The sequence below is a fragment of the Telopea speciosissima genome, chromosome 9 (assembly GCF_018873765.1).
Source record: "Telopea speciosissima isolate NSW1024214 ecotype Mountain lineage chromosome 9, Tspe_v1, whole genome shotgun sequence".
Taxonomy (NCBI): Eukaryota; Viridiplantae; Streptophyta; class Magnoliopsida; order Proteales; family Proteaceae; genus Telopea; species Telopea speciosissima.
The window spans coordinates 761,663-787,632 of NC_057924.1; the positions used below are offsets into that span (position 1 = coordinate 761,663).

Genomic DNA, 25,970 nt, shown 5'->3' on the forward strand with positions numbered 1-25,970 from the left:
ATGCCAAAGGCAATTCTATTTCATTCAATAATCAAAATCGTGTGTGACTATTCAGCCTTACAATGTTTTATAGTAACTAAAACAAAGTCCTACTCTGAATAGGAGTCTTCCTTAGATAAGTAGCTATTACAACTTTAACTGAAATAAAAATAAGACTTAAATAGACTTTCCTCATTAACCTAGGAATAAAATAAAGCAATTAAAATTAAACTATTAAGCTCATTAAGCTCCCACGAGTTGGCTGGCTCGATACTCCATGAACCTGGTCCATTTTCAGACCATGGTTCTTGCTGCTTATGAATGGACACCAAGTGGACCAGCCTCGATCCTCCTTTGTCACCCTCCCCACAAAACCAAAAAAAAAAAACAAATCATGTCTTATCTCCTGGCACACCCTCCAATTTGAACAATTGGGGCATTATATCTATTAATTTCCCACTTATCAGAATAAAGAGAAATTACTGAAAGATTAAAAAGAAAAAGGATTAGAAGAAGCCAAAAGGAGAGGGTAGCATCAAATTCTGAGTTATGGCAACACGAATTTTTAACGATACTGAACACTTTGTTTCCTGAACTGAGAGGGGGGGGGGGATCTACAAGAGAAATGATCACGACCCCTTCCTCTTAGTAAACAAAAGACAGATAACTCCACCCAGCAATATAGAACTACCGCTGATCAACAGTCTTTGCTTGCTGTTGAATTTGTTGGAGAAGAGCTGCAGCCAGCTGCAATGTCGCTTGGAGACGTTTCTGTGGATCTGCTTCCATCTCTTCTCTAGCACCATTACTCTGCAATGGTTGATTCCCATGACATTCGGTTCCCCCAATCTGCTGCTCAGTACCTGTTAAACGAATTGCAGGAGCATAGGCTGTTGCCTGCAGCAACTGCCCTTGACCAATCTGTGAACTTGAAGGGTTAGAAGAAGATGTAAGATTCCGTATATTAGAGCTCTGTGATGATCGAACTGGAGCAGCCTGATTCATTAGGACTGTCTGTTTACTATCTTCACCTAGGGAGAAAGCAGGCACATTTCTGGATTCCTGCTTTTGTCTGAGAAGAGATGTCAACTGCGCAAGCTGTTCAGGCTGCAGTGGTGGAATGGATAGAGATGTAGATGCCTGCGATTTGGTTTCCTGTTGAGTGAACTTGCTGCCACCAGATACAGGAATACCTAAAATTCCAGGTGAGAAATGACCCAAGCTTGCCTCCTGCTTAACCCTTGGCTTCATAGGATGATATTCCTGTGTGATGGAATCATCAGGACAGACAGCAGAATTGCTGGATATCTGGGTAGGTATATTTTCGGCATCAGGATTTAGGGTCCGCAAATCGTGAGACCAGTTGGAGGGAAACGCAGGATTGTGACACTGAAGTGACTGGTCATACCTGCTCTCATTCAGAGACTCAGGTAACAGTCCAACTGAATGAATGGATCCTTCTAATGATGCAGATGAAGCTGGTCCAGCCATAATCCTCAAATAAGGATTTTCAACTGCTGCTTTCCTTGATGCAGAGAAAGAAGTTCCTGATGGAGTAGGTTCTGAAGATGAGTTCACATAGTTTTGACTTTGACCCCAGGCAGATGACCTAACATCAGGTGAGGCTGATTTTGGATACAGTAAATCCTCATGCAATAATGGGAGCTTGGAATCCATAGTTTCAAGTGGATGATGGGGGGAACCAAAATTAGAATTGGGGTACTGGAACCTCAAGATGACTCCAGATATGCTCAATTTTCCAGGTACTTTCAGAACTTTCTCAGAGAAATCTGATGGTGGCACAAGAAACAAGGTAGTCTTCTCACCCAATTTAGCAACTGCTGCTCGCTGTTTCTCCCCCAAATAATGCATGAATTCATCATAGAATGCAATGTCGGCATCACTTTCTGGAACAAAGAAAACAACCCAAACACTGGCTGCTTGATAAAAATGCTTCACAAGCATATCAAGACCTGTCCTTGCTGTGCAATTTAAAAACTCAGGCCTGTAACATGAAGTTAGCATCAAGAAGTGCTCGAATAGAGAACCGGAAAAGGAAAAAAGAAAAGAAATCAAATGTTTCAATTTCGCATAGGGATGTAAACGAAGCGAATTCAGAGCGGGTACACTACTATCAAATTCGTTCCCGATCAGTAAATCTACTATCTAAATTTGATTGGATATTTGACTGATACTTCAATTAACATCCAAATTTGAATCCAATAATATTCAACTAGTTTTTCTAATACATAAACACTAAACAAAAAATAACATAAATTGAAGCAGAAACAACGATATTCGGATTCATATCACATTACCATCCAGATACCGTAAGGGTATTGGAATTTGTATATGATATCCAATTATCTGGATAAATATATGAAGAACAGATACGAATCCAAATAAAATCCGGATATTTGATTATCCATATACATCTCTAGTTTCACGCATTTTATCAAATGAAACACTCCCATACATGTGAGCAAGTAAGTGGTTGGGTAGGCCCGACTACTAGAGTTCACCACCAAATAAAACCTTGGTGAGTTCATATATATCATATGTCAATACCATCATAATTAATGGTAAAGAAAGTTGGAAGACAATTTAATTAATTAGCAAGATAGCCAGAAAGGATAGGCAGCAGGGAACTCTTTCTCACATATTCAAATCTCTTTGATCTTTCTCCAGCTAATTAGTCCCAAAAATCTTCATTTTAACAATTAAAATAAACAAATTAAACCTAACGGCAAACACTTACAGCATGATGTCCAGGACTTTTCCAACAGGAAAACAGCGAGCACGACAGACAGGAGTTCCTCCCTTTGCTATTGTCCCTTCCCACTTCCATTCTTCATTTCGAGGAGACTGACGTAACTCAGGACTTAATCTTTGCCATTTTACAGCATTAGGCAAAGAACCAGAACCTGCATCAAAGCGGTCAAAGGAGGATCTCCCATGATCATCTCCTTCCCCATGAGCACGGATTAAGTTCATGGCGCGATCAGGAATCCATTTATAATTCAATGGTCCAGACTCAAAGTTTTTATCGTAGGCCTCGCGCTCTGGTAAATATGGGAACATCCTTGGCACACCACCATGTGGTTTGTCTTGTTCTAAATCAGAAAAAGGATACTCTGGAAGTTCTTTCTCAGGAGGAAACGTCCCAGTCTTTAATTTCTTAGCTTCTCGGAAAAGAAAAGGATCATCTGTCAAGTTCCAAGAATTTTCAAAAAGTGAACTTTTTAGAGAATGTCTATCGGGAGAAAAATCATGACGGCGAGCACCCCTGTCTCTTGCAGAACTGCTTCTGTTACGTTCATATACGTCTTCTGATGGTCCCAGTTTGGATCCCGGAGCTTGTAACCTGATCTGTTCAAAGGGACCGCCACCACCTGTCCATAAAGAATTGTTCCTACCAAGCCCAGTGACACCAGAATCTCCAGACTCCAAATTAGAAATAAAATGTGGGGATCCCGTATGGGTTTCTCCAGTTGAACTCCCAAAATTTCTGTCCAGTCGGAAACTCTCAGGGGGTTGTTGTCCAGGGTGACTCTTTGACTTGAAAAGAGGGGATAAAGGGGTCAATGAATTCCTTCCATGCTCAGATGGGCCACTATCACTCTTTGCAAAGCATATATTTACACGTGGATTATTAAATAGTTTTCCCTGAAGAGCTTCTTTTGCTCTGCAAGCAGCTACTACACTCCTGAATCGCACAAAGGCATAGCTGCGACCAGGAAACACAGTAACCTTCTCAATCTCACCAAATGGCATAAAGGCCCTTCTGAAGATTGTCTCGTCTACATTCAAAAAAGCCGGAAATCCTATCCATAACATCTCACTTGGCTCGGCATTTTTATCCCCCATCCTAGACTTGTCAGGATATAATTGTTCAGGACTAGTGTGACGTATTCTTGAATCTCTCTGAAAGAATGGCATTGCAAGATCAACAGAGCGTCCTTCATCTTGATGTTTCTGGTGGTCCTCATCATGTGCGAATGCTAATGGCCTTTCCTGTAATTTAAAGTCTCTTGGAGATAAGTGAAGAACCATTTATAAGTATATATAGGTACAAAACTAATATTCCAAGCACATAAAATTAAAAAAAAAATGATCACTCAGAATTGTCGTACAAATTAGCAACTATGTCAAACAGAGAGCATTATAGGATTGATCACACCCATCAAAAGAAAGCTACAAGATCAAGATATATATATATATATATATATATATATAGTGTGTGTGTGTGTGTGTGTGTTATTTGCCCCAGACTCCCAAGCAAGGGCAGCAATCTTTGGTGTTAATAGGAAAGAATGGATTCAATCTCAGGTCTAGGCCACGACAACCACAGATTTTACCAACCAAGCATAGGGATATGTTCAGAAATGTATCTTTCACATTCAGTTAATATTCTTGGATTTTTCACTTTGACTTCCATAAAAAGTTGAACTTTGTTAATCAACAAGGGATTACTCCCATAAGTAATGTAGTCCTAGATAGGTAGGAGACCTGCTAGGAGCCAAACAACCGGATCAAATAACAAAAGGGGCTGTTGGTTCGAATGGACAGCACTAGGATTTAGGTCAATTCCTAGGGTTTGGGTTGGATATTGGGATTTGGGAAAGGGGTTTATAGGGTATTAATGAGCAGGTCTAGGGGGTCAATATGGTATAAAAAGGTTAGGGTTTGGATGAGTTTTGAAATTCTGCAATTCTGGACAGAATTGAGTTGCAGGTTTTGGGCTTTAATAGAGTTAGGGTTTATGGGATTCAAACCAAAAATAAAGGGGATCAATTGGGGGAAAGGATTAGAGGATTAGAAGAAGAATTTTGGCGTCAAACTTACTGGAGATTCCACTGGCAGCAAGCTTTGACAGTTGTGAAGGATAAAGCCACCTTCGAATTTGAAGAAGATCCTCCCAGCCGTCACGGCGTAAGGAGTCAACCGGATTCCACCAGTCCCTTTCCACCTTGATAGAACCACAAGGACGCACACTCACAAGGAGCACAGGAGCAGCAACAATGGCAGCCAACAAGCAAAAGCTTTTTTCATTAATCAAATTCGTGTACAATGCTGGCTTCCCTTACAAACTTATATAGAAGACTTAAAAATAGACTTAGACACTAAAAAGGAATGGCCTAATCCTATCCCTAACCTATTAGGTAATTTAAATTGACTAGGAAACTAAAATACTAAAGGAAATAAATTCAAAACATGGCTGGACTTATAGAGTCCTAATCCAGCCCAACTTACATCACATGACCACTTAAGTTGTCACATGACCACTTAACCAAGTCACATGATCACTTAAATTGAACTAATTGGATGCAACCAATTTGAACCGGTTCAATTAGAAAACATAAAAATAAACCAAGTATTGGGCTAATCCCGTATGCAACCTATGTACCCCTAGTTTAGGCTCATTAAAGTGGCCTAATACATAGAAAACCCTTGGGAACAAAGGCCCAACATGTATATAACCCAACCCTAGGCCTATTTCTAAAGAAATAAGCCAATATCTATGATGAACCTGCATCAATAAGTGGAAGTGTAAAGGGGGTAAAGATAAATGATGTAGCTGAACTTTCAACTAACTTTGTCAGCTAATAAAACTAACTAGTTCCTACCACTGTTACAGAAATGGTTGAACAGTGTGGCCAAATATGGATAGAATGATTACTTACAGCAAATTTTCTGAAATAAACTGAATAAGTCCAACTGGAATTTGAATTCTGTTAATCAAGAAGTGATTACAACTTGGAATTTTTCTCTTCTTTTTTTTTTTTTTTTTTTTTTTTTTTTGGAGGGGGGGGTTTCATGTAGCTGATTTTTCCAACTTGATTTTCCTGAACCAATAAACCCATCTACCAGTGGTATAGCAAGGGTTGAATTACCTGGCCAAAAATGTATAAAGTATTGATTAGATTGACTTGTTCAGCATAAACTAGAATATGACCGTGCAGTGTGCACATGTGGTGGGTCAGGGTGAACTGGAAGAGAGGGAGAGATAGGAAACTAAATCAATTCATTGAGTTGTATCATCTATATTCAAACCCTTCTTCTTCTTCCTTATTTATTTATTTTTTTTTTTTGGGGGGGGGGGGGGGGATCATCAATATTCAAACACCATAAACAAATAAGATGAACATAGAAACTTTTTTACAATAAAATCAAGTTTAGGAAAACTTTCAAAGTGATGCGATTAAATTTCTGTTGGAAACCCAGGTGAAAGAGCACAAGTTCTGCGCAGTGACATGTGATAAATATCAGAATTTTTTTTTTGTCTCAACAAGATTTTAAACCACTATTTTGACCTCCATACCTGCCTCCTAATTAAAGGCAACAATATTATGATGGGTAAGAAAGAATGGGACCATAGTCGTCACGGCGTCTAAGCAACCCAAGGTATTGGAGGCGACTTGGACCCATAGTTCGAAAACTTGCCGAAATTTCGAAATATTTGGAGACCTCGACCTGCTCGAAATGAAATTAGATATGAAATATAAGTCGGGCATAGTTTCAACTGAAATTTTGAAATTCTGGCGGGATTTCAGTACTGTTTGTACCATCTCACCGAAATGATACAGCACCTTATATAAAAAGCATGGTCTCATGAGTCCATTCGAAATTTCGACAGAAAATTCAATTGTTTCGACCTGGAGAAGGGGGAAATTGCTGGAATCTTGCTTTTTTTTGGAACAGCACCACTTCATACTACTGCAATACACTGCTGGGGGTTGCCACATCACTACAAAGAGATCAATTGCTGCTTATGGGGAAGATTTGGCTACATTCAACTATTTCAGGTAAACTACCTTTTCCACTGCAGAGGCTGGCCGAAATGGTAGTGATAAGCAATTAAGTAAGTATATTCTCTTACTTACATATGTATTTAAACTTATGAAATGCAAATAACATGTGTTCTTGTTGTAATGCAGCTGAATGGTGGGTATTGTAAGGGGATTTGGCAGAAAATTAGCTGAGGATAGCAATCAAGGTCTTATCCTAGACATGTTCCGCTCCGGCCATGAGCGAAACTGGAGTACGTTTTCGCTCATCCACTCAAAGAGACGAAACCGATTAGGTTCCTAACATTTGGCAGACTTGGTATATGTGCAGTATAATATGAGGCTGAAGATGCAACACATATGCATAGGTATGGAGAACGACACTTCCCCGATCGAGCTCGCTGATGTTTTTCAGATTGAGTAAGATGACGAGGATCCCTTGGTGGAGTGGGTGAGGGATAGAGATGAACCGGACATGAATAAGGCTGGGGGTAGGCCTGACCCCCATATAGCCAATGAAATGGGTGTTGACGTGGATGACTACATGGCTACAGAGAGTGGGATACACTCATAGACACCCCGACTGTTCAAACCCATACCTAGCAGGGATGATGATCAGGACCCTGACTGATCCACTTCCTCAGGTGGTCAGACTTGCATACCGTCACCCTCTACTCATGGAGGAGATGGAGACGATGACGATGACGATGATGGTGGTGATGGTGATGGTGATGGTACTGGTGATAGATATGCAGGACTTCGAGAGGAGAATGACCAAGCAAAGGAGATGCAGGAGCTGGAGCCAGATTCGGTTCGATTCACTGGGTAGACCAAGTTTGATCATGTTACACAGGTTACGGACCACAGAGCACGTCCAACCACTCATGCAGGTTACACGAGAGGGCATCATCGCAAGTTCGGAGCAAATGAGCAGGCTGACTGTATGGATGTTGACAGCTTGTCTAGCACTCTGGGAGACAGCAAAGGAAGTGGGCATGCCATCCTTTATCGGAGAGAGTCCCCTCTCAAAGTACAGTCCATATGGTCATTTCACTGGCGTTGGGGAGCATGCATCTTCTTCATCTGTTCCAAGTTTTGAGTATGTCACCAACTCACAATCACAGGGACATACTAGATCATCCTTTGTTGACAGCTTCTTCTCCTACCTAGTTGTACATGCATTCATTCCCATCTTATGAAATTGGCTCAATGGCTGGTTCTTCACATTATGGTGACCTATACCCTAGGATAGTTACATGCAGTTTGTAGATGCGACCATCTACAGGGAAATTATGGATGACTATTCTTTTTTTCTTCTCGAACACTATGACATGGCATGCATATGTCATGCAGACGGAGGACAATGCACGTCGGCTCCATCGGACCATGAGTGGACTCGATCCAACACATCATAGTTCATATCAATAGGACACACAAACTCACAGTATTATATTGTTGGGACATAGAAGACTAGTGTGTCTATGAAATATGTATTGTTCACTGCACTTGAGTTTCTATGTAATATGCATTGTTCACTGTACTTTGTAGTTTCTATTTTAAGTCTTTAACTATTTCTTAAATAATTAATCAATATTATATGCTTTCATACATCATTTCATAATTTATTTGTTTTACTTGTCAATTATGTCTCATAGCACTCAAACAATGTGTAGAATAGGCAATAATATTGCATGAGGGTTCAATGTTTACTGCCAACCAAGGGTGCAAATCCAGAACACCAAATTGGGCTTTTTTTTTACAATTTGAAGATTTAAATATGTTTATTGAGCCTAAAACAAGCTTCCCCTAATGTTTTGGAGCCAATTGTGGCCATTTGCCCACCGAAGCATCAAAACGAAACCCAAAAAAAAGCAATGTTCCAGCAAATTTGGCTGAAATTTTGAAGTTTCGGTGGTCGAAACATCAAAGCGAGATGAGTTTTTGAACCTTGCTTGGACGTCAAGGTGACACCAACAGACTCCTACGCACAAATTAAACCTGGACGCCTAGGCGTCGACAACTGTGAAGTGACTTTGTTCCAAGATATGCCATCACAGGACTCAGCTTCACAAACTGCTCCATGAAATAAGTCCCTACGAAATTGGAGACATAATATGTCATTCTCAAGACATAGGGCAAATTTGAAGATGAAGCCATACCATTAAATTACAGTGCGAAAGATAAGCAAATTAATAATGCAGAGTAAAGTGAACCCATCACAGAGCAAGTCCCCAAAGAGCATAGTACTATATCTCGCGATATATCGGTATCTCGGGCCTACCGAGATATCCGAAATATCTGAGATATCGCGAAATATGCCCGAGATATTGCATTTTTTCTGCAATATTTCGGGGGTCCATCTCGGGGGGTATTTGGCCATATCTAGGCCTGAAACTTCATGGACAGCCTTATTTAAGCTTAATAAACACATTTAAACCATAAAATTGTAAAAATGTGAATTCAAATTGGTGTTTTGGGCTTGCACCCTTGATTGACATACGGTCGCCGACCCTAATGTATAAATAGTTAAATACACATGGATTAATGAAATCACAACTTAAGTTACAAATTACAAGTGCTAAACTGCTAATAGTAGTTACTGTGCCTCCCTGGATCAATCCCACTCATGCCTCGCTGGAGTCGACGTCCATTGCTCTCTGTTTGAAGGACATATGTGGACCACGGTATAGAATCGGAGAAGAAACGAGTGTAGTCATCCACAAGTGTTGAGTAAATGGAATCATCAACATACTGTAGGTAACCTATCCTAGGATATAAACTAGGGTTACCAATCGATCCAGTCCGTGAAGAAGATGATCCACTATGATATGATGTTGGCACCGGTGCAAGAGGCGATGGCATTGGCTGCATGTATGGCTGGTGAGGTTGGTAGCTAGGTCCGCTAGGGTATGCAAAGATGTTATCTACAAAAGATGATCCAGTATGTCCCTGGGACTGGGACTGGTAGTCATAGTCCCCTACCCCACTAAACTGCCCATATGATGATGATCCATATCCATATCCACCGTAAGGTTGTGATGCACCATAATCCGATGCCAATGGAGTGGCATGTGCGTCAAAAGATGGGGCACGCCAATGTCCAGTCGGTCCTCCCTCCCTATCACCCATACTCAAACCACCAACAGAGCTAGATAGGTTATCAATGTCCATGTGATCAGGTTGCAACTGTGTTTGTCGACCCCTACGCTCTGTTGTATGTATGTAGGGGCCTCTCGAGGGTGGGGGTGCGGGGCACGTGCTCGTGGTCCGTATCTTGTGTGGCATGATCAAACTGTGTCTCTCCAGGTGAATCGAGTGGCTCTACAGTGCCGTATCCTGGGCCTCCTGGCCTACCACATAACGCTCTCGCATCTTCGTCAAATTCTTCACCAAAGATCACCACCACCAACATCACCACCACCAAGATTACCACCACCAAGATCACCATCACCACCACCATCATCACCATCATCATCATCATCATTCGAGGACTTAGACCAGTCTTCATCATCAAGAACATTACACCAGTGGCGGAATGGTATGGGTAGGCTTCCTCGCATGTATCCGACCCTCGTCGCCCATATACTCGCCCACATCGCACCAATCTCGGTTATCATGGGGTCGGGCCTACCTCCCTCCTCATCCAACACTAGCTCACCTCTATCCCTCACCCAATCCACAATAGGGTCCTCATCGCCGAGTCAACTTGAAAGATGTCGGCTAGATCAATGGTGCCCTCTATCCCACATGTCCCATGCGTATGTGTTGCAGTTTCAGTCTCAAGTAGAGCGCACATACACCATGTCGGATAACGTTGAGACCCCAATCTGTTGCGCCTCTTGGAGTGGATGAGTGCAAAGGTACTCGGTTCCTCTCACAACCGGATGCGAACATGTTTGGGCAAGGACTTTAATTGCTATTCTTCTTAAGTTTTCAACCAATTCCCATACAACACCCACCATTCAATTGCATTACAAGTTTACAACAAAAAAGACATGTGTCAAATGTCGTTTCAACTTTCAACTTTCAAATTTCAATACATATGTAATTTAAAACTTAAAAGAATTACCAAGATCACCACGTGCTCGCTCAGATTGCACCTCGGTTCCAAAACTTCCCAATGCATCCCTAAATACCTTGATCTACACCCATGTGGAAAATTAGTAAGTACTTCTTCACTACTTATTTGAAAGCATGAATAAGTTGAGTTTCCAAATGAACTCACTTCATTGTTGCAAATTGCTTGTAGTGCATCATCTGGCTCCAACTTCTTCACTACTTGTTTCACAAGATCAATAAGTTGAGTTTCCAACCCAAGCCTATTGTTATATTGATACTTAGGGTTCAAGTAGTATCTTTGAAATATGACATATAGAATAGAGGTATTGTCAAATGCATAGGTAATTAGTAAATAATAATACTATGAATTAGTAAACATAAAACAAATTTACTTCACCTTATGCGTGGATGCATAAGTTGATTCTCCCAATGAGCATTTATGATATCTAAGAAGTGTTTGCTATCGCGAGGAGCCACACTATAGACACTATCTTTCATCAAGTCTATTGCAGCATATAGGACTGGCATGGTTGGGCCCTTCAGAGCAGAGTCAGCAACGTGTAGAACTTTAACTACTGGCTCTAAAACTTTCACCACTTTGCTTAGTTTGGTCCAGAAGTCCTCAGATGACATCGTTGTTTGTGCTTCCCTCCCATTTGCAGTCTTGGAACCCTTCCATTCAAACCACTCCTCAGAAGCAAACATGTTTCTCAACCCGGCCTTCTTTGTCTCAATGCTTTTGAGAGCAATGTAGTTGGTGGCAAATCTTGTGATGCCAGGCCTAACCAAGTCACCCCCACATTTTTCCCTCAATAGATTGAGTGCATAGGAGTGGTTGTATACAAAGTTGGTGACTTGTCTTGCACTTTCAACCACAGTCTTCACCAACTTTAACTTTCCCATATCTTTTAGCATTAAGTCAATGCAATGGACTGCACAAGGAGTCCGAAGAGCCGGTACTTACTATTGTTCATCATCTTCTCACCGCCACTGAAGTTACTTCCATTGTCGCTACAATCTGGACAACATTCTCAATACCCACATCTTTTTCCACTACTTCCTTTAACAATCTGTAAATATATTTTGCATCCTTTATCTCTTTGGATACATCCACAGATTTGAGGAACACTGTCCTCCCATCACAATAAACCATGAAATTGATGATGGACTTTCTTGTAGGCCCAGTCCATCCATCTGCCATTATAGTCACCCCATATGTCTCCCACATATTCCTCATCTCACTAATGTACTCATCAATCTCACTCTTTTGTTGAGGTAGATAAACATTCATTACCTTATATGGGGTGGGGCCCTTGAATCCTGGGCGCCCGCAATGGTATCTATCATGGTATCATAATGGGGGCCTTGTGCGATGTTCTTGGGATGGTATGGTATAGCATCCACTTAGCTATTGATTCTTTAACTAATCCCTTCATCCCCTTCCATGCTCCTTTGATTGGGTTGATCGCTTCCTTTCTTCTTATGCAATTTAGGATCGGATGTTGATGGTGGTCTGCATGGTAGAGGTGTTGGGGTTGCCCTCACACTTTGTGATCTTTTAAAAGGATTCAAAGTTCTAGGACCTCCAGAATCGCCGCTCCTCCACTACCCCCTACTCTTTGTCTCTGCTGATCATCTTGAAAACTTACTCGCTCCTTGAAACAGTCCGCCTAAAATCCCTAGCCTCCTCTGCTTGTTTGTATGTCATCGCAATCGCAATTCATCATCATCATCATCATCATCATCATCATCATCATTGTATCGTCTTCCTCCTCCCATCGAACTCCTCACTGTATCCTCAAGTTGTTCTCTTATCCTTTGCTTGCACCCTTCCTCTTCTTTCTTCCCCTCAAACTATCACCAATCTCCCTGGCTACTTCGAGGGACCATATGACAACCTACAACATCTTTAGATCCTCCAATCGGATGTTGTTTAAGTCACTGGACCCACCTCCCATAAATTGCATGTGACAATAGTTACATATAGATTTTCTCTTATCCCCATCAATGGGAGTACCATGTAACCATGTAATGTCACCCCTATGCTGGCTGGCTGGTCTCTCTTGTTCCCTCTGTTCTCTTTGTTCCCTCCGCCCCTTTTGTTGACTACTTTCCCCAACCTTTTGCTTGCCCTTCGCACGTTGTCTATCGCGATCCGCCATAATGATACTTGTTTACTGCAATGTAAGTAACACAAATAATTAAAAAACTTAATGTAGATGCACTTCAATTGACACTTTTAGATTACTAATACACTTGTATACTTATTTAATATTTTTCCCCTAACCCTTATATTTTTCACATAATTAAAACCAATTTTTTATATATAATGTTAATATAAGTATTGACCTAACACAACAAAACCAAAAATTAGTAAATATAATATACATGTAATGCATCTCAAAACACATAGAAATAACTTTCATATTTTTTCATTATTTTTTAAACTTAAAACTCATATTTTTCCTTTTTTATTTCTATTTTTTTTATTTTTTTTTATATTTTTCTTAATTTTCGAAAATTAAAAGAATTATTTAAGAGCAGAAAAATAAATCCGACACTGTGAAGCCGTAGATCGGTCATTGGTGTCTAACATATATTTAATTCATTACCATCTAAGTCATATAACCCCTAATTATTTCCTATTTTAGTTGTAGGAAAATGAATTTTTAAAACCAGAAAAAAAATAAAAAAAATACATATGGGAAAAAAATTTCGACACCTTGAGGCTGTAGATCGGCCTCTGGTGTCTAACATATATTAATATCATCAACATCCAACAACATTTGTACAAAATTTTTTTTAAAAAAATAGTTTTAGAGAAATAGAATTTACCTTAAATAATGAAAATAGGCTTGGATGATGAGCTTAGATGACCCTCCGACGTCTTCCCGGCGACAAGGAGCTTCAACAATGCTTGGATGAGGCTTGGAAGGGAGGAAGAAGAGAGAAAATTTGAATTTCAGCAGCTCTCGGTCGAAATATCGACCAAGAGCTGCGAAATATGGAATTATAAGGCTCTTAATGTGACACTATTTGTCACTTTTACAATATCTCGCGATATATCGTGAGATCCACGATATATCGACGAGATATTGTATTTTTATGTTTCGGAAGTGTTTCGTATCTCGGACATATCGAGATTCACGAAATAAGGCGATATATCGCCGATATTTCGCGAGATTTTATACCATGCCAAAGAGCCAATTTATCACAAATCTAAAATAGAACAGAGCTACTATCACTGATCTGCACCTCAGTGACAACTTTTCTCAACACCATTACCATTTACTATTCTCCAACTCCATAAGGCAACATTTAGTAATTAGTATACTTCATCTAAACTTATAACAGAAAAAAGCCACTCCAATACATACACACAGACAGCAAGGAACACTCTTATACTGTTATACAAAGCGAACTTAACATGTAAAGACGACCTTAATATGCAACCACTACATATATATTGCCTGTTTCATTAATTGTTCTAAATGGCAATAAGAAATCTTAGAACTTCCAATTATTCAACAATTATTGGGTGTAAGAGGTAATCAAATACAAAAAGGACCAGATTGAGGAAACTAGATGTTTATTAGAATCTAAAATTCAGAATACAAATGAACCAATAATAAGTGAGAGAATTCCATATTCAAAAGCTTCTATACAATCACAAAAGCTAATGACTAGGAACTATGATAGTTAAAAGGAGAGAATGAAAGTATTCCCAAATCATTGACCCAAAATTTATTACTATAGGAATTTACCCACAAAAAAATATTCCCAAATCAAAATCTTCTATCCTATCAGATAAACTAATGAGTAGGAACTATCATATTGGGGGAGGGGTGGGGAAGAGAATTAAAAAAACGACAAGGTTGGATCATCATTCATCATGGCATCAGTGCCAATCAAAAGAAAGATAATATAGCATCCTGTGTTGAGGTAAGACAGCATAACTAGATCCCATTAGAACACTGGCATTACAGTTATAGCTGCCACCAATCATACTTCTTAAGCAACACTGATCCACACAAGGTTTTGCTTCTAAAGAAAACCTAGTAGTCACATCTGCATCTTTATCATCAGGAGCTCAAGTATCAAAATCGAGTAATAAAAGGCGTAGAAAAATTAAGCAATGAGGATAACCTTGCATGTTGCATTTGCATATGCACATATTAGTACTTGGGAACTTAGACTCTTAGAATTCCAACAGACTCACTGACACCATGCATCATCCCAAGGGGGGGGGGGGGCTTTAGAAAAGCTGATCAAGGGTAGGCACTGAACTTGTGGTCTTTAGTTCTGTATAGAAGTTCAATTCAGTTTATTGATTCAGTTCCAGACTGAATATCGATTTTGAGCCCATGGAGTTTCTCTTACAAAATGTACGCTGCTTCATCGCATAAAAGGTAAAAGCAAATCAATGCTTCTGATCAAGTTGGTGTGCCTGAACCTTGAAGATACTTGGATTCAGAAGAATATAACTTTTTAGAGAAATTGGCATGCGTGGATTAATTATTTGATATAGAATGTCCCAGAAATGGAACACATGGAGCATCTCCATCAAAATGGTTTCTAGAATAATGTAACCCCATAAATAATTGCTCCTATTTTTGGCAACAGCAAATTGACGCCTTACTTCCAGCACGAACACATGGAACATCTCCATCAATGACCATGAACCCATGTACAGTAATAAAGGTAACATCGAAAAAATCTCAAAACAGATATTCACAATCAGGTTAACCAGAGGAAAATGCTTCTAGAAATTCCATTCACCATGCAGAGATAGGTAATCCGTAACCACTTGCTGCATGCAATCATTTCATGGTAACGGAGGTAAGCCATGAAATAACCACTCAGACAACACACAGTTTAAACATAAGATAATGAGAACCTAAGAATGATATTTTCTTCGTTTACACTCATCCATACAGATATGATATTCCTCAATATTTTGTAGCTTGTAAATAGTGAAAGCACCTTTCCAGAATGTTACTGAAATAATTTAATTACTAGGAGTATAGATAAAAAAAAGGTAATGTAAAACCTTAAGCAAGTGACAAGAAAAACAAGCATATCCTAGATTAGTATAATCCTGTTTATTTTAAGCCAGCTTTCAGACAAATTGAATGTTTGCACGGATCTTTTAACGTAATAATTGATTGTTTTGCAAAGGAATTGGCAGGCACAGATATTGCCCATGCCCCTTAATTAGAGATGGTGAAAAGCAGACAGAAAATCAAAAAGAAATTTAATCTGTAAGTAAATAAGTCTCAGACCTCTTGGTTGACAACTTTCTTTCCATAAGTATGATTTCATTCTAGGCATTTGAGAACTCATAATCTATAGGGACATTAAAATCCAGATTTCTGATTTTCCACAACTGTTTTAATCTTGAGTAAAAAGCTCTAGAATGTGCATCATGCTTGTTTTGAATAGTCCCTCTCAAAATCATTACTCGAACAATGGGAAGCTGTTACATAATGATTGTTACTTGCTTTCTCTCAACTTACTGATTTAAATTAAGGCTGCTGGTAATAGGATGATGATTAAAGTGAGAGTCATGAAGCATCTTTCTAAATTTAAAATTGCATGTTATAATTGGATGGACTTCTGCATCTCACATTTGGCTAAGGGCACATGATTTTGAATATTTTGAACCTCTGGCTTCAAAAGATCAATTTGGCATGCCTGAAACAAGAGAAAGCCTGTTCCTTTAGGTATTATTGAGTTCTCAACCAAGATATATTAAATCATTTTCAAATGCATTCTGGTACTCAAGCCTGCAGTCAGTTTTGGATGAAGGACACTCAGCATGATGCAATAAGATCTTAAAAGAAATTGTGTGTTTTCTACTGTACATAAATTTCTGAAGTGCAAAAAGGACACAATCCATTGGTTGCAAACATGGAGTAGGACCACTTCAGATGCAGGTAAGGTATTTTGTCATTGGGTAATTCACATTTTAGAGAAAGATGATTCATGTCTTTCATATGTCTTGACATACTCTATCATTACTGATAACATCAATCAAAGAATGCTGTTAGATTATTGTACTTTAAAACATCAACTGACAAGATTGATTTATTCCATTGCAGGTCAACTAGCCAACAAATAACACCAGTTTAACAGAGAGAAATAAAACTAATAGACCAATAATATTTAGTTGGTAATATTTATTCCAATTGAAATTCTAAACAAAAAAAACATGATCTGGACTCTTTCCACATGTGCAACGTTGCTCCATAGTAGGCCGTTTGGGGCTAGTCATTTTAATTTCACTCACCCTACATCATCATAAGGGATATTTCAGAAAGGATGTAGACTCAAAGAACATAACAAGTTTAGTGGTTGGTTGCATCAATTTCTTTTCATGCTGTGCAAAAAGCTCATGTGATAACTTTCAGATCACGGTGCTCATCTAATGGCATTCAGCATTTGCAGCTCATTAATAACTTCAAATATCTGACAGTAAGCTTGAAAAGGTTCTTTGAACAAATCATCAATCATCAGTAAGAAGCAATCCTGACCTCAAATGCCACACATTTAGTGATGGCTCCACCGACAACAGAAACCCTCAGGTCTTCGGCATATGGTAGATACACCCACAAGAAGCCCATTTTAATCTTCATGGCTTACTATTGAATGATACACTCATAACCCACGTGGTAAGGCCAGTACTGTCTTAGCCACCCTCTCCAGTACTGATATCAGAGAAATTACTGGAGATGTTAAACCCCACTATAGGAGGTCCATATTTGTCATCTGATCTCTTCAAGGCTGCTGCTCCACCAAAATGAAAACTTATGAAGGGCCTTGAATATTGCACTGCAGTAGGTTGTGTCTTGCATGTTACAGCTCAATTAGATTATGGCATTGTCGACAAGCCCAGTGACCACAAGACAGCATGGCTCATAGGAATAATGTGTTTCAGTGGAGGGAGTTCAATGGGCATAGTAAAGGGCAATGAGAAGGTTGGGATCTTTGTTCTCTTTTTCTTTGCAAGTCTCTAACACTTTAACCTTTTGTTCAGTCCAATGACTGAAAGAAAGCAGGATTGTCACTGACATTATACTACCAACGGTTTTTTATTTTGAGGAAGAAGAAAGTACACTGGATGAGGGGTCCATCTCCAGGTAAACTGTTTTAGTTGTTGGAGATACATACGTAAGGTGATAGGCTTAGCCAAGTAAATTGGGATTTAATTGTTTTTCTTTCCTAATATAGTCATGTTTCAGTTTCCTACTGTAACTAGGTTCTAGGCTTAGCTAGGTAAGAGGTGTTAGAGTTATATTCCCTTTGTAACTCTTATTTGGTTTTCTATATATAAGGCTGGTACGATACACACACATTATCTATTGGCCAGCCCTCTTCTCATCTTCTCATCTCTCTCTCTTCTCAGTTCTCTTCTTCTTCTTCTATAGATTCTGGTTTGTTTTCTCTTTGGCTTTGTTACATGGTATCAAAGCAATGACAAAGAAGAAAGGAGAAAAAAAAAAAAAGAGTCAGCAAGTCTGAGAAGAGGGAAGGTTTCTTCAAGTCTTTAAAAAAAATGAGTTTTACTGTTTTAGTCGTACCTTGCTGTTTTTTTTTTTTCCCTGGTTGCGAGTCTCAGCCCATGGGCAAAACTGGTTACCGTGTGTTACTGCTGATTTTCTTAATCGAAAGTTGATGTTGCTAGAAATTCTCAGACAAGGGAAGGTCAGGTTTCCGCTTTTTTATCATACAAGCTACTTGGAGTCTTGTTGATTGGATGAGCTCATAGGCTAATAGCGATCCAAGCCAGGTTTTGGAATCCCGGATTACATAATTTGGTACATTTGCTTGGGTGGTCCCATAAGTGTGGCTAATATTTGAGTTTCAACCCTGGATTACATGTATTATTTATATAATTGTCATTGGTCATATATTTGCAATTTTATCGCTTTGGTGGACCCCAATTTGCATCAGTTTGGAATATGAATTTTTTTGGAGATTGGTATTTGCATGGAGATTATTTGCTACTATTAGGGGAAAATTGGAGATAACTTTATCGACTGCTCTTGATAATGCTGATTATTATATGATAGTTCCATATTATTTATTGCAACTGATGCATATTTGTCCACGTGTCATGCTACACGTGAGGGGGAGATTGGAGATTTTATCTGCTTAAGATTATTTCTATTGAAGATAATTATTCATTTGTTCGTGCCCTCAGCAACAATTTTAACTGCGAAGTATGATATTTAGCAACAAAGCAAATTTATTTGGTCTACAACAAGAAGTCTGATGCTGAGTTATTTGGTCTATGACAAACTTATGTTGTCTGGTCTCCAACAACTTGATAAAGCTACTTGGTTTGCAGTAACCTAGCCTGCCTATTTATCAGTAGAATTTTATTTGAGACCTTTGTTTGGGGCTCAAGAGTGAGTCCGATATTTACTAATCAGATCTCTAACCATGTGATCTTTGTTAATCACATCAATGTTACCATGTTGTTGAAGGGCCTTCTTTGAGAAGGGTTTATGTGTAGCTGTTGGATGTTGTACTTTTATCTGTCTTTGTTTGAGCAGGTTACTATTTACTACTTGCCTTCATCGGAAAAGGCTTATGATGTAACTGTTGGATGCTGCATTTTTATCTTTCTTTGGGAAGATTACTACTTACTACCTGCATGTTTATAATGTAGTTGCTGGATGTTGCATTTTTTTATCTTTGAGAAGATTACTACCTATTACCGGCCTTCTTTGAGAAGTGCCTTTGATATTGCTGATGCTGCTATGATATTATGGATTGCAGTTCGTGTTCACTACCGCTTATTTTGCTTGGTGTGAATTGGATTGATTCGACACAAGATGTTATCTATTGATGTTGCCGATGATTTGTGTGTTTTAGCTGATATTGTTACCTGAATGAAGTTCACTTTATGCTCATCGGCATCTCCAACTGCTATTCAATACCGGTGTTGTGTTTAGTTTCTATTCTTGTTGGTCCAAGCTAGAGCTTTCCCGACATACGTATACTCTAGATTGAGAGGGAGTGTTGGAGATACATATGTGGGGTGATAGGCTTAGCTAAGTAAATTGGGATTTAATTGTTCTCTTTCTTAGTATAGTTATGTTTCAGTTTCCTACTGTAACTAGGTACTAGGCTTAGCTAGGTAAGAGGTCTTAAGAGTTATATTCCCTTTGTAACTCCTATTTGGTTTTCTATATATAAAGACATGGAGGCTGGTACGATAGACACACTATCTATTGTCCAGCTCTCTTCCCATTTTTTCATCTCTCTCTCTCTCTCTCTCTTCTTATTCCTCTATAGATTCTGGTTTGTTTTCTCTTTGACTTCGTTACAGTGGTGATAGTTCAAAGGGATCACAAAAAGGGAAAAGATGACATATGATATCTTTATTTCTTCCCATTTCTCATCATACTAATTAGAACTTTAGAATTGAATTTTAGCCTCTCATAAGAAGCTCAATAAGCTTGTGAAATAACAGAAGTGCTCCTAATAGATGCAACAAAAGCATGGTGTCCAAAAGAATCCAAAAAACATTTACATTTTTATTCTTTTTAAGAAGTATATTTTACTGGTGATGAAGAAGGGGGACCCTGTGGAAAAGGAACTATCAACCATAGCCAGGTGAACTAGCATTTTCCAATTTGCCATGTTAAAAGTTAAATTACATAAGACATGATATTATTCTCACAAAAAGAAAACAGTGGAAACTGATAATAAGGTTGCTTGATTAACTGCTTGTATACCAATTTAGGTAGGTAAATTATACACTTATAACTGACTTAAGTGTTAATAGAGAATCCAATGGTGCAGTATTCCACGAACCTTTAGTGGAAACATTCGGTGCATTTAAGGAATAAGGGAGATAGATCGGTCATTGGTAACCTGTCCCACTTGGCTCAGTTCCACATCGACAACATTGTTAGAGCTATACCTGATGCAGGTGCACTCCCATGGATTGACCCAAAACCGTTTGAAAACCCAAACCAAGATGAACTGGGTCCCAATCTTGTTCTGGTTCAGTAGGATATTTAGGATTTATTTTATTTAGGAAAGATATGTAATCTTTTATTTTGGGTAGCTATTAGGGAAATTTCCAATTTGAGTTTAATTGAACTTCTATTTTTATTAGTCTAAGTTTTAGATTAGTATTCTTTATTTCTTCTTCAAATACAAGATTGCACCCTACGTAACACTCAGATTTGAGAATAATGAATGAGAATTTAGTTCGTTGGTTGTAGCCAAGAACCGGTGAGTGTGTGCTCCCTTCCCTCTCTCTCTTTACTTCTTCTCTTCTCTTCCTTCTCTCCCCTTCTTATTCCTGGTATTCTCTTATTTCTTCTTTCTTTATTTTCTGCCACTACCGAACCAGCAAGACTGATAGAGATTGATCCATCTCTGTCCCAAGTTCAATGTAGTGGTATTTACCCTTAGGGCGACCCACAGTCTGCAATATTGGCCCCAAACCTTCCCCTATTGTGGAGCATTCAACCTGAGATCAAATCTGATCTCTGTTCTATTGCCTGGACTGATTTCAGGAAGACCTTGTTGATTTCCAGATTGCTGTTTTGAATGATTCTTGCTTGGATATCGGATCTGCTATTTCATCTTGAATCTTGATTCGATCCGTGATCAAATGAGGGAGTTCTTTTGATTTTCCCCAAAACAGGATGTGTTTGTCTACCGAAGGTTAAAGAGGACCTCTTGTCTTTCCTCTTCCCTCATCCCACGATATCATATTTCATAACCTGTTTTGCCCCGCCCTTTTTAATTAAATTTTGTTCCAAGTATAACCTTTACCCATTAAGTGTCATCCCACTTCTTAGTTTGTTTTCTTTGTTAGGTTGAATCCCACTATTTACAGTATTGCCACCCTTTATTATAAACTTCAATTTATTTACATGTTAAGCAATCAATCCTTTTATTTGAGCCTTCTAATATTTAGGTGGGACCATAAGCAATCCAATTAGGGTTTCTGGACCCCGGATCCGCATCAATACCTTTAATGCAGTTCAAAACCAGTCCCTCCAGAATCCTCATAAGCATTCAGTCTCACACTTTAAACTTCTTTGAATTGCACTGGCTGTCTGGTTGTCAAAGAAGAATCTCAATAATCAAGAAGGTAACACAAGAACTTCCATTTCCCAAGTGATGCTACATGTTTGTGCTTTCTTTTTCTTGGTCAACGTTGACGCATCAAACATATCCAAAGTGAAAATAGCATCAGATGTCTTTAAGGTACCACAAGTATAATCCTTCTTTTTCTCAGCAAGCAAAAAGAAACATGACTCAGACAGCAAACTGTTTCCTACATGATCATTCATATTCGCCTCTTATGCTTCATTATTCTCAATAGAAGACATGGAAAAAAAATGCCATGTATGATTATTGATAAATAAGCCCAAGGGCAAGTATAATTAACCTAATAAATTTAGTCACCCCTGATCACCAACCCCCCCCCCCCCAAAAAAAAAGTACAAGGGGAAAAATAAGTGTACACAGGAAAATAGATTAAAGATGAGTGTTCATAGAATGTCGGTTTCTGCTTAACATAGTAAACATTCACCTGCTTAAAACCAAAAAAGGCTCTGAATTAAATTTCCATAATTGATGCAAACCATATAATGGACAGCCGGCAAAAGATTCACAATTTTTTTTATTATTTTCTTGACAGCTGCTTGATCTCAAGATCCTCTTAACAAATTTAAGCTACTCCTGATGATGGTCAACAAGTCCTCGATATTAAAAATGAAACAAGCTGTATGTCAGTTAGAACTGCGGCCCCTGAGTGGTATGACAGTTCTTTGGTGTGAATGGGCCACCCCAACTGCTTCTCCCTTTCTTCCCCATGTTTCATTTTCCAAGCATTTTGAAATACCAACTTTCCTAAGAAAGTTTTGTCTGCCCTATCCAGTATATATGTTAAACAAAATGATCTTTCTTTTATTGGCCATACTTTCCATTAATGTTTCAACGGTTTTCTCACTTAATGATGCAGGCAAATTAGATCAGATCAGATCAGATCTGCTTCTAGAACATATTCTGATCTGCAAACAGAATCAGGACAAGAGAAACAAAGAGAACTAAGGAGAGGAATTGGTAGGGGGAGAGAGAGAGAGAGAAAAACAAGAGGGGAGAGAATAACAGCCACGCAAGGCAGTTAGGACCAGGTCGAGTTTTCCGAGATCTCGGCGAGACAGTGCATTTTTTTTTTAAATGTTTCGGTGGGCATATGGCCATAGTTGGTTCCGAAACTTTAAGGTGCTTAATAAACATATTTAAAGGTTCAAATTGAAAAAAAAAAAAAAAACACTCAATTCTTAACTCCCAAGTCCCAACAATACAATACTATGACTCTATGAGTACTGAGGAGGTCGAGATTCTCGAAATATTCGAAATCTCAGTCGAGATTTTCGAGATTTGACTTTTTGTGTTTCGTATGCTATCTCGTCTCGACTAGCTCGGGTTTACCGAGATTTCTGAGATCTCAACAAGATTTTGAACTATGGTTAGGATGAGAGCCAAAAATCCATTCGACTCGATCTTGAAAGAATGTATTAAGAGAGGCTGAAAACATACGATGAGACGTAGAAAAGACATCATACGAAATAAGACGGCTATAAGGACATCGAGAAATACGAGAATGGTATGAAACAAACTTCTCAATGGGATACCTGCTTAAACGCCCTTATGAGAGCTGAATGGCATAAAAGAAACAGTGATAAAATTAGATTATGACTCTACTTTAGTAACGCTACAAACAAACTAACTTTACTTGGGTGTGACCCAGGACAACAACAAAAAAAAATATTTTTTAAAAGCTAAACTTCCTAATTAACACTAACTAGAAGGACCAGCTATGGACACCTTTTAAAATACAATGTTGCCCCCTGAAAAAAAAAATTTAAAAAAAATACCATTATGCTCCTGTATATAAAATCAGATCCATCAATCTGTGGAGCTAATCCTAGCCACCCTTTTGACATCTCGTATCACTCATGCATTACTTAAACTAATAATGGTTACTTCACTCAATTATCGGCCAAAGATGTGTAGTAATGAGTGCTTCCATGCATCCGATACTACATAGATACTATACCTACTCTGAGTAAAACCCCACTAAGGTGCACAGTAAGATAGAGAGCCCCATATCCCTCAAGCCAGAAACCAAAATCAAATGGAAGAACTTGTCTGATGTGTGATATCATACACATAGTATCAGCATTTAGAATGCAGGGGATATTTAAATTGAGCAACAGGACATTGATCTGTGCAGGTAATTATTAAGCATAATTGCAGAAATGCTATCGGTCTTTTGGTGTGGATGGCTGCCATAATTCAATAAGAGCCAATAACTTAGGGTAATGCATCAAGTTATTTAATACTGTTCAACCTTGTCACTGCTTTTCACGCTGGTTGCCATTTGTACTTTACGTTCAGAAAGTTAAGACTTTGAAGTAATGTGATGCGATAAAGGTTTTGAATGCTAGATTTGAAAGTACTCTAAACTCTATATGATTGGAGTTAAAAAAAAAACTTGCGTGAAGTACAAGAGGAATAAGAATAATTCATTGAAAACAAATTAGATAGAAGTCGTCGGCACGAACTAACCGCCTTCGCAAACTCGATTTTCAATGGCATGCCGGATACAACAAAACCTTGAAGTCCCCTTATTGCGAGGGTAGCATCTTCCTCTTTCCTGAAGGTAATGAAAGCATAACTACGACCCGGTTGAAAAGCTAGACCATCAAGCTCGCCAAACCGCAAAAACTGCTCTGAGAGAGCCTTCTCGGTTACGTGGTGAGATAAATTCCCCACCCAGAGGCATCGTGAAGGGGGGTTGGTGTTCTTCCCATGAAAACCCTTCTCTTCGAATCTCGGCAAGTAATCCCGGCGGAATCTATCCTTTCCTCCCCTACCAATCTGCGCCTACAGATGGCCAGAGGGATACACTCGTCACAACCAAAAAGATATGGGAAAACGAATCTCAAAACAAATAAGAAGAAAGGGAGGAAAAAATCAAATCCAATCCTTTAAAGCCAATAGACTCTAAATCAAAGCCCTAATCAATGAAACATATTTTACTAAAATTTCAGATATTTGAGACTTGACTGAACTAACCATCTCAGATTCGAAAGTATCGAGTGACCGAATAATGCGGCAGAGAAACTATTTTCGCACTTCGAAATCGCATCAAGAATTCAAGACAAGTATGCAACTATAAGTCTGGACTCTGTACTCTGCCGACTGCTTTCCGCTTTCCCTGAGAAGAGAGAATTTATTACTACTCTCCCACATCTATAATTACAGAACGAAGAAACACCCCCGCCCTCGTATTTTTGTTAAATCACTTTTTTGGGAACATTGAAAGCTGTCTGGTCGCATGAATCCTGTGCCAGACACAAGAGCATACGAAATTACCGCCCCAACCTCTTAAAATATAAAATCACCCATTATCCTTAAGTTACACCCTTATTTTAATGCAACCCCACTAAGTATCCAAATATTAAAATCAACCCAAAATCTATCAGGATTAACCTTTTAAATGTTAAGTAGTGATTTCAGCAGGTTAGGTTTTTTTAAAGACAATTCTACCCATATAATGACATGAAGTACCAATTCTACCCTTCTAGTTACAAGAATTAAACACCCATCTCTTCCTCACCTGACGAGATAAACGCCTTGTCAACCGACAAAGGTCTAGAAGACCCCAACCACCATGGTCCTCCGTCCAATGAGTATTGAAGACGCCCCACTACCTCCGTATACGCGTGAATGTAAGTGAACAAAACTTACGTTCGGGTGGCCAGACACTTGGGATGAAATTCTGCTGCTACACTAGTAGAAGGAATGTTCCTGCTACAAATACCCCCTTAAATTGCTCATTTGTACAAATACACCCCTAAAACTTTACTAATTCCAAACTCCCCTTACTTTCCAAACTTTGTAACACTTTAGTCAAATCCGTTAGTCTGGGACATTAGACGTTAGTTTTAGATAATCTAATGACCAAAATGCCCCCATGATAAAAATCCACCAAAATTATAGAGTAAAGTGCCCGAATTGCCCTCATCTTCCCCAAATCGTCTAGGGTTTGAAACTAAAAAATATATTTGAGGAAGATCCAGAAACGCACACTACTGT

The 25,970-nt window shown here is 38.9% G+C and overlaps 1 protein-coding gene and 1 long non-coding RNA gene across 2 annotated transcripts; both read right to left on the minus strand.

Moving 5' to 3' along the window:
• Positions 1-401: 401 nt before the first annotated feature.
• On the minus strand, positions 402-25,036 carry LOC122640212 (flowering time control protein FPA). Its single transcript, XM_043833367.1, has 4 exons — positions 24,948-25,036; positions 24,438-24,755; positions 2,738-3,993; positions 402-1,984 (listed from the first exon to the last, which is right to left on the minus strand). Exons 1-4 carry the CDS (start codon positions 24,948-24,950, stop codon positions 667-669), a joined length of 2,895 nt encoding a protein of 964 aa, XP_043689302.1. The 5' UTR covers positions 24,951-25,036; the 3' UTR covers positions 402-666.
• LOC122640214 lies at positions 16,860-17,860 on the minus strand. Its single transcript, XR_006329634.1, has 2 exons — positions 17,634-17,860; positions 16,860-17,513 (listed from the first exon to the last, which is right to left on the minus strand). It is a non-coding gene; the product is annotated as an uncharacterized LOC122640214 (long non-coding RNA).
• Positions 25,037-25,970: the final 934 nt, after the last annotated feature.